Raw genomic sequence first — 9,833 nt, 5'->3', positions numbered from 1 at the left:
GTGGGTGGGTATTTTGTTGGCAAGAGAGCTCTTCCCTACTGACAAAGAGCTGCTACACTGTGTGCCTTACGCTGGCAAGGCTTTAGTAGCACAGCTGTACCACTGTAAGCTGCACAGTGTAGACATAGCCTAAGACTTATGCCTAGGTTATTTGCTCCCTTTCCCTCCGGCCTATGTAGAATGTTCCCATAGTTATGAGAAGAGAATGTGCCCATTAGTGCTGGGTGCACCTACACCACTTGCCTTCCAGCCCATGGAGCACAGATCTTGTTGCCACAGATTTTAAAAGGGCCTGGTGTTAGCCAAGTGCTCCCAGTGACCCCCGGCAGTCGGGTCTGAGAGGCTAACCTAGTATCTGGGTGAGGAAGAAGGTGGTGCTGATTAATGGAGCAGTGACATTGATTTCAGAGCAATAATAATACTAAAATGAGACTTTCTTTGGTCTCTGCAATGGAAAGCAATTTTTGATTTCATGTAACGCCCTCTTTAAAAATGTAGCTGGTGTAATCAACACAGCTCCACTGATTTCAATGGAGATAAGCTGATTTCCACTAGCAGAGGATCTGGCCCATGATGTTTATTTCAAGGGAAAGGGATAAAGAAAGGCATCTGGAGGAAAGGGGCATGAGAGCTGGGGGAAGCTAGACTAATCTGGCACCTGGGAAGGAGAAGGGGGAAAGCTGGACTGGATCTTTTCCAACACCTCCCCACCTATTTAATGTTTTCCATTCATTTGCAACTACTAATTCATCTGAGGCCCCCAACCACACCCACCCCAAATTCAGCAACTGGAAAAACGTAACACCTAGCAACAGATCTTGTCTGGGTCTGGCCCCGGGAATTTTCATTCAGGCAAAACTCTCACGGAAGGCAGTAGAGTTGCTATGGTTTGACACTGGTGAAATGGCAGAATACATCCCAAAGGCTTTGAAGTCAATACGAGTTTGGCCGGAGAGGGATGTGGATTGGGGCAAGCGCTTAGCAAATATACAGGAGAGGCTTTGTTTGGATTGAGGTGTATTTTAGGGTTTCCTTTCTTTGTGATTTGTTTTGCACTGTCTTAACCCAGTGTCTGAGGCATGTACATGGACAACACCAGGCCTGTACATATAGCTTTGGTCAGGTACAAATCACAGGGCCCTGCTCCCAGCTATGCAGTTCTCCAGGAAAGCTGTAGGTTAGCACTGTAACTGTTTGGTTATGACCTGAGCCCTTCAGCTCTGCTTTGAGTTTTATAATCATTCCACAGACACTGGATCATTGAGGTTTGCCGTGAACTCTCCAATCACAGCCAGTGGAACTGGACTTAATTTAGCTCTTGCTGCCTCTGCCCCTTTAATAGTGTCCTGTAGCCATGTTAAATCAAGGCAGGGATTTGTATTGCTCAGGAACACACTTACTGTGGAGAAAAAAACCAAACCACATTCCATGCTTTCCCTCCCTGCTCTCCTCTTCGGAACCCACTGGAGATGTGAGTTGTTTGTTGCCCTTATGCAAGGGCTCAGGCATTTCTTTCCCGGGGGTGCTCTGGGATAGTGAAGGTATCAACCCCTCCAGGCACTGGCTTATCAGCCCGGGGAGATGGAAAGGGAGCAGCCTGTGGAATGTCAGGCCCTGCTGGCTGCGCGCCCATACACAGTTCAGCAACCTCGGCGAGAACAGCCCCTGGCTGCTGCTGCGGCTGCTGCTGCGCTGCCACTCGAGTTATTTCCTCTGGGCTCAGCCGCAGCCTGCAGAGCTCTGCAAAGGGGAGGGGTTTCTTCGCTCCCTCCCGAGGGGGTTCCTGCGCCAGCCCCAGCCCCAGCCCCAGCCCCAGCGATGGGCGTCAGGACCAGCTCGGGGCCGGTTTAACTGTGGCGACTCCACGCGCGGCGAGAGCGCTGGCAGGATGCCCCGGCCTGGCGCCCCGGCTCCCAGCAGCTGTCAGTGAAGGAGCGAAGCTTCCTGCGGCCGGGATGTTCAGCTGCCACAAGAGCTTCACCCTGGCAGCTCCGTGGAGAAAAGGTGAGTCCAGGTGTGGCCCGCACCAGCCCGCGGAGGTCGGAGGAAAAGCCGATCGGGGCGCGCCGGGCTGGGGCTGCTGTGACGGAGACAGCGGCTGTGTAGCCTCGCGACGCGGCAGCGCAAGGACAGACTGGGGAGCGGGTCTGAGCGCCTGCGAGCCCCACGGGGATCAATGGCGCTCAGCACCGGGCCGGATTGGGTCCGAAAAGAAGCGACCTCCATGCGTGTCCTTGAGCCAGAGAGCAGGTCCAGAGGCCCCCATCCCGCCCCAGCTGCCTCTTCAGCCGCCCCTTCCCCGCAGAGATTGCGCCAGCCCCTGGCACCAGGGCGAACCTGGCCGTCGACGGCCCTGGGGGCTGGGTCAGGCTGACTGCCAGAGTCGGCACCAGCCTTTCGCTCACATGTGTCCTGACAAAGAGGATCCCGGCCCGCTCGTGGCTCATGGCAAGAAAGCTTCTGGCTTCCCCCTTAAACGCGGCACTGGCGGCGGCTTTGTGCCTGGCTTTGTCGCAGCCCCGGGGAAGCGTGGGCCGGCGCCGCAGCAGCCCCGGCGTGACAAACATTTGCTCAGGGGTTTCCAACCCAGTCGTAGAAGCGCGAGCTCGTGACCCCTGGCCGGACACGAGCCGGCGCGAGAGGGAAGTTTTTTTTCTTTAAAAAATAACTTGCGGAACAAAATTGGTGGACACCCCTTTCCCCCTCCCCAGGGGAAAACCAAAACCACTGGCCAGTGTAGGACTGCAAGGGAGCAGGGGGGAGAAGAGACGCTTTGCAGCTCAAATTGAAATAACTTTCTGTCTCTGGGCGGGTTTTGCAACTAATGTTAAAACTGAAATGCAGTAAGTGCTTAAGGTGGTTATATCACTCCCGCTGACTAAAGAACCCCCACCCCCAAGCAGCCTCGGGGGATAAAAATAAAGGACGAGAATCCAAGCTGTCTTCCTCTGGATTTACACTGGTGTAGCTATATTGACTTACCACCATTTTGTGGCAAGGGAACTCAGATCGGAATGTGGCCCCAGTTGCTCTACTGGGCACTAACATTATCTGTTTCTCCAGGGCGGCGCTGCCTGATTACTTGTGTGCTCCAAGGATGCTTGTAGGGAATTCCAGAAGAGTCTGTTCTCTCAGCCCCTCTGTTCAGTGTATGCCAGGCCTAATCTGGGGGAGACAGTTATGGTACCAGAGTAAATTAGACGCTGCTTTATGTCACCTTCACACAAAAAAGGTGCAGTTACCCTGATTTCACAGTGCTTTGGGACTCAAGTGAGATGCCCATGGCTGAGTCCAGATGTGATGGATGTGGCATGGAGTTTGCCGAACATTTGTTACTGAATTTTGTAATCTTCAAGATCTACAAGTAAGATCCAGGGACAGAAATACTATTTCAGCCTCATTTACCAGGAAATCCTGGGCTAAATCTGCATAGCTCTATTGAAGTCAATAGATTGGGCAGATAGTAACTGACCTATTCCACTGATAAGGCAACACTTCTTTAGTCCCACCCATTGGGTGCTTTTCACCAGCATCAAAAGCCACCTCTTGTTAAAAATAGAGATGAAAGATAATGAAATTGTTTGAGGAAGTGGAAAAAGCAGAGGTGGCTTTGGAGATAGGTTATCTGCATTTAAGTAAATGTTGCGCAAAAGCACTTGCAGGCTAGTAAGTCTAGTGTGACCTCTAGTCCCAGGCTGATTTACACTCTCTGAGAGCTGGCTCCATTCCTCTCTCATATGCACTCCATAACAGTGAGCCAAACTTCTGGGATTTTGGATTACTCTAATGCACTCCACAATGAGTGATTGTTGGCTGCAGCTGGCGTAGAACGTAGCTGCTCACTTTTTTGTGGCATTGGTTGCTGGGATAAATCCTAATGCAAGGTAGAACCCCAATGGGTGGTCAGGACTGCTGCTCTAATAAGCACTGATGGATAATAGTTCCCTAGAGCAATTCTGCTAGCTAGGATTGCTGGAGCACATTGCTAGGCCAGTGTACATCAGAATGTGTTTACCCAGAGGTAGAGAAAGCTGTCTTGAAGAACTTCTAGAGCAAATGCTGGTGTTGCTTCTGCGAGTAGAATCCAAGCCCACGCAGAAACCTGAAAAATGTGTGAATTGTTGCCACTTACAGTGCTGTCTTTTTTTGCCTGGGGGTAATTTGGCCATAAACCAGATTTTTTCCCCCAAACTATAATGTGACCATAACAGCAAAGTCTGCAGGAAGGGAATATTACTAATCCCCATATAAGTGCCACTCACCACATGGACAGCAGTGCATGACTTGGGGGAGATCCTGGCAGGAAAACAGACACCTCACACAGGGCATTGAAAGAGAACCCTGGTCAGAATTTCTGTGAGCTACAGATGGGGCCTGAGGTGTGGAGCTCAGGGTGAATTTCCCTAAGGCTTGGGGGATAGTGGTGATTTAGATTCAGTGCCCTGATTTGGGCCCCATCTCTGCCAAGAGCAGCCAAGAATTTGCTGTGTTTCTTGGAAGTTCTGTATATGGCTATAAAGCCACATCTATGAGCGCAGCTTTGGAGAGAGAATGAAATCCAAACCTCTCCTTTGCTGCCTGCTGGTGTCATCTCTGCATGTCTAGTGCACCTGTCAGCAGCTAGATGCTGCTGGGTAAGAGAAAGTGAGCAAGGAACTTGGAGAGAAAAGTGAACGGGTGTGTGAGGAGCAGAGAATGATGGTGAGGGGAGGAAGGTAAAAGGCTTAAGCCAGGGATAGTCAGTTAGTTTTTATCAAGATCCAGATTTCTTGGTCAAGGTATGGTCAAGGTCCAGACTCCGGTGAAAATAATAAAGAAATAATAACAATAATGATAATAATAAGTAAATAAAAAGATTTTGGGGTCCATTCAAAAGCATCTGGAGGTCTGGATTTGGCCCGCAGTCCTGCTGACTCACCCTGGCTTAAGCCCTCAAACTCCTTAATGCTGTGAAGAAAAGCATGGACAGATCCAGCTATTCTCCAGCATACACCAGTCTCACTCTCAGTCATCATCACAACCATCCCTTTTCAGGAACAGACCCAGGGAAGCAGGTGGGACGGCAGTATTAATACTGGTGGTACCCTCCTTAGAAGGCAGTTTAAGACAATTTGCGGTGGTGAAGTAGCTGTGTCGTCCCAGGATATTAAGAGACAAGGTGAGGGAAGTGTCCAATAGCCTCAGGCAACAATCCCCTTTGTACTCATGTCTCTTCTGTGCAGTAAGACACCACGCTGAGGTTCGGTCTATATTAACTTACCTCAGTATAACCACATTCAAACTTTTCGGTGCTTCCTTGACCTGAAGCCAACCTCCAAACGGCCCTGCCACAGGTCTAGTCCGTCACACATACAGGGCAGATTTTGCTGCACAACAAGGTTTGTGGGTAATAGGAGATGGAGTTTCAGAGTCCGTTAATGGCTAACCTGCATGTTTAAGTAGAGCAACCATGACCCTGTGAGGAGGGAGTTGTAGGGTTCCTGTGACATGCCCAGTTAAGGAGACAGAACGTTTGCTTGCACTGATTTCCTATTTCTTTACCTTGAAAAGGCCCCTGCTCCCCTCTCTCATTTTATGGTGAATTCAGGAAGATCTAGTCATACAGGACTGGAAATCAGAAAGACCTTCCAGATTGTCTAGCCCTGGCACCAAGCACAGAGTAAGAGTTTTATCTGTCCTAGTCCTTCTTGTGCTCCCTCTACCTTCTTCTAGCAATGGTGCCTCATCCACTTCTCTGGACAGATTATTCCAGTGCCCCCCCCCCCCCCCCCCAGCATAAGAAATTAAGAGTGGTCATACTGGATCAGACCAAAGTTTCATTTAGCCCGGTATCCTGTCTTCCGACAGTGACCAATGCCAGGTGCCCCAGAGGGAATGAACAGGTAATCATCAAGTGATCCATCCCCTGTTGCCCATTTTCAGCTTCTGACAAACAGAGGTTAGGGACACCATCCCTACCCATCTGGGCTAATAGCCATTGATGGACCTATCCTTCATGAATTTATCGAGTGCTTTTTTGAACCTTGTTATAGTCTTGGCCTTCACAATATCCTCTGGCAAGGAGTTCCCCAGGTTGACTGTATGTTGTGTGAAGAAATACTTCCTTTTGTTTGTTTTAAACCTGCTACCTGTTCATTTCATTGGGTGACCCCTAGTTCTTGTGTTATGAGAAGGAGTTAATAACACTTCCTTATTTACTTTCTCCACACCAGTCATGATTTTATAGACCTTTATCATATCCCCCCTTAGTCGTTTCTTTTCCAAGCTGAAGAGTCCCAGTCTTATTAATCTCTCCTCATATGGCAGCTGTTCCATACTCCTAATCATTTTAGTTGCCCTTTTCCAATTCTAGTATATCTTTTTTGAGATGGGGTGACCATATCTGTATGCACTATTCAAGATGTGGGCGTACCATGGATTTCTACGGAGGCAAGATGAAATTTTCTGTCTTATTATCTATCCCTTTTTTAATGATTCCCAACTTTCTGTTCACTTTTTTGACTGCCGCTGCACACTGAGTGGTTGTTTTCAGAGAACTATCCACAATGACTCCAAGATCTCTTTCTTGAGTGATAACAGCTAATTTAGACCCCATCATTCTATATGTATAGTTAGGATTACGTTTTCCAATGTGCATTACTTTGCATTGTGCATCACAATCCCTGTCCCCACCCCCAGTCCATTCTACCCATTTCCTTTGTTTAAATTAGCAAACCCTCCCAGTGGAAATTCCACTAGGCTCCATGGTTGGAGAGGTCTGTGTATGTGCTTCCCACCACAATGAATGGGAAGAAAGGAATTTTTGTGACTGGCTGGTTGGCTGAGCCCCTGTTGAAGTTGTCATGATGCTGGCATTTCATGTTGTATGGGATAACTATCTGCTAGGGCACCTAGGAGTCTTTTTCATTATTATTTAGATCTAAATAAATAAATGAGTGATGGGCTTGATGCAGAAGTTATTGGGTAAGGTTCTATGGTGGAGGTCAGATTAGATGATCAGACTAGGCCCTTCTGACTTTAAAAGCGATGACTCTATTAATCAATAAATTAGGACTTATTCCAGTAATAAACAGGGTAATCTAGCTGAGCAGTGTTGGTTCCTGCTGTGCACTGATGGCTTCAGCTAGAGGGTCAGTAACTCAACAGACCCATTGCCCTGCTCCAAGAAACTAGTTGGCCAGCTGAAAAACCTCAAGTGGGTTTTCCACTCAGGAAGCCATTTCCTCTTTTATTCCACTATCTATCTATGCCTATAAACTTTTCATCTCCCTTTCCCCAGTGTCACTGCCTCTCAAGTTTTTGTATACAGTGTTCACTCTCTCAGTCTCTTGTAAGCTGTACACGTTGTTAACTTAACACCTCATATGTAAAATCCCCTTATCATTTTTGTCACCCTTCACTAACCCCCACTCCCCCCCAGTGTTTTCCCCAGGAATTGAAATTAGGGGGGTGTTTGAATATAGAGGGGTGTTTGAATATACTGAAGGGGTGACAGCTGTCCTGATCACATAGCAGCCACATTGCTGATAGTGCCTCACTCTCCACTCAACTGTCTGTGTTTTATAAGACAGGCATCTGTAAAAGCTATGTAAAGGTTGAGTAGAATCCAAAAGTTGCTGTTGTAGATTTGTAAGAATCAAATCTGTGTACTTTTTCAGCTGGCTTGACAAGTAGCATTTGTTCTCTTCACTTAAGGAGTCAGTATTAAGTGCCTTAATTAGTCAACTTCTGAACTGAAATCCTTAGAATCATAGAATCATAGAATCATAGAATATCAGGGTTGGAAGGGACCTCAGGAGGTCATCTAGTCCAACCCCCTGCTCAAAGCAGGACCAATCCCAAACTAAATCGTCCCAGCCACGGCTTTGTCAAGCCTGACCTTAAAAACTTCAAAGGAAGGAGATTCCACCACCTACCTAGGTAACCCATTCCAGAGCTTCACCACCTTTCTAGTGAAAAAGTTTTTCCTAATATCCAACCTAAACCTCCCCCACTGCAACCTGAGACCATTACTCCTCATTCTGTCATCTGCTATCACTGAGAACAGTCTAGATCCATCCTCTTTGAAACCCCTTTTCAGGTAGTTGAAAGCAGCTATCATATCCCCCCTCATTCTTCTCTTCCGCAGACTAAATAATCCCAGTTCTCTCAGCCTCTCCTTATAAATCATGTGTTCCAGTCACCTAATAATTTTTGTTTCCCTCCGCTGGTCACTTTCCAATTTTTTTACATCCTTTTTGTAGTGTGGGGTCCAAAACTGGACACAGTACTCCAGAGGAGGCCTCACCTATATTGAACAGAGCGGAACGATCACATCCCTCGATCTGCTGGCAATGCCCCTACTTATACATCCCAAAATGCCATTGGCCTTCTTGGCAACAAGGGCACACTGTTGACTCATATCCAGCTTCCCGTCCACTGTAACCCCTAGGTTCTTTTCTGCAGAACTGCTGCCGAGCCACTCGGCCCCTAGTCTGTAGCAGTGCATGGGATTCTTCCGTCCTAAGTGCAGGTCTCTGCACTTGTCCTTGTTGAACCTCATCAGATTTCTTTTGGCCCAATCCTCTAATTTGTCTAGGTCCCTCTGTATCCTATCCCTACCCTCCAGCGTATCTATTTCTCCTCCCAGTTTAGTGTCATCTGCAAACTTGCTGATGGTGCACTCCACGCCATCCTCCAGATCATTAATGAAGATATTGAACAAAATCGGCCCCAGAACCGACCCTTGGGGCACTCCGCTTGATACCGGCTGCTAACTAGACATGGAGCCATTGATCACTACCTGTTGAGCCAGACGATCTAGCCAGCTTTCTATCCACCTTATAGTCCATTCATCCAGCCCATATTTCTTTAATTTGCTGGCAAGAATACTGTGGGAGACTATGTCAACAGCTTTGCTAAGGTCAAGGAATTACACGTCCACTGCTTTCCCCTCATCCATAGAGCCAGTTATCTCATCATAGAAGGCAATTAGATTAGTCAGGCATGATTTGCCCTTGGTGAATCCATGCTGACTATTCCTGATCACTTCCCTCTCCTCCAAGTGCTTCAGAATTGATTCCGTGAGGACCTGCTCCATGATTTTTCCAGGGACTGAGGTGAGGCTGACTGGCCTGTAGTTCCCCGGATCCTCCTCCTTCCCTTTTTTAAAGATGGGCACTACATTAGCCTTTTTCCAGTCATCTGGGACCTCCCCCGACTGCCATGAGTTTTCAAAGATAATGGCCAATGGCTCTGCAATCACATCCGCCAACTCCTTTCGCACTCTGGGATGCAGCGCATCCGGCCCCATGGACTTGTGCTCATCCAGCTTTTCTAAATAGACCTGAACCACTTCTTTCTCCACAGAGGGCTGGTCACCTCCTCCCCATGCTGTGCTGCCCAGTGCAGTAGTCTGGGAGCTGACCTTGTTCATGAAGACAGAGGCAAAAAAAGCATTGAGTACATTAGCTTTTTCCACATCCTCTGTCATTAGGTTGCCTCCCTCACTCAGTAAGGGGCCCAAACTTACCTTGACTTTCTTCTTGTTACTCTTAACATCTCTTGCTAGTTGCAACTCCAAGTGTGGATTTGGCCTTCCTGATTTTACTTTTGCATGCCTGAGCAATATTTTTATACTCCTCCCTGGTCATTTGTCCAATCTTCCACTTTTTGTAAGCTTCTTTTTTTGTGTTCAAGATCAGCAAGGATTTAACTGTTAAGCCAAGCTGGTTGCCTGCCACATTTACTATTCTTTCTACACATCGGGATGGTTTGTCCCTGTAACCGCAATAAGGATTCTTTAAAATACAGCCAGTTCTCCTGGACTCCTTTTCCCCTCATGTTATTCTCCA

General features: G+C 47.8%; 1 protein-coding gene across 5 annotated transcripts in view; it reads left to right on the top strand.

The window, feature by feature from the left end:
• Nucleotides 1-1,576: 1,576 nt before the first annotated feature.
• LOC119858574 overlaps nucleotides 1,577-9,833 on the top strand; it is a 58,678-nt gene continuing 50,421 nt past the window's right edge. For 2 of the 5 annotated variants that reach the window (XM_043518433.1, XM_038409540.2), the window contains exon 1: nucleotides 1,584-2,004. In XM_043518433.1, coding sequence (XP_043374368.1) covers nucleotides 1,605-2,004 — 400 coding nt within the window. In that variant the 5' untranslated portion in view covers nucleotides 1,584-1,604. Of the gene's footprint in view, nucleotides 2,005-9,833 lie in introns of all 5 variants that reach the window. The other 3 variants (XM_038409543.2, XM_043518435.1, XM_038409541.2) reach the window with 3 other exon arrangements.

This window comes from Dermochelys coriacea, chromosome 7 (assembly GCF_009764565.3).
Source record: "Dermochelys coriacea isolate rDerCor1 chromosome 7, rDerCor1.pri.v4, whole genome shotgun sequence".
Taxonomy (NCBI): Eukaryota; Metazoa; Chordata; order Testudines; family Dermochelyidae; genus Dermochelys; species Dermochelys coriacea.
Note: the sequence above shows the minus strand (reverse complement) of the source record. Positions and strands in the feature narration are given on the sequence as shown.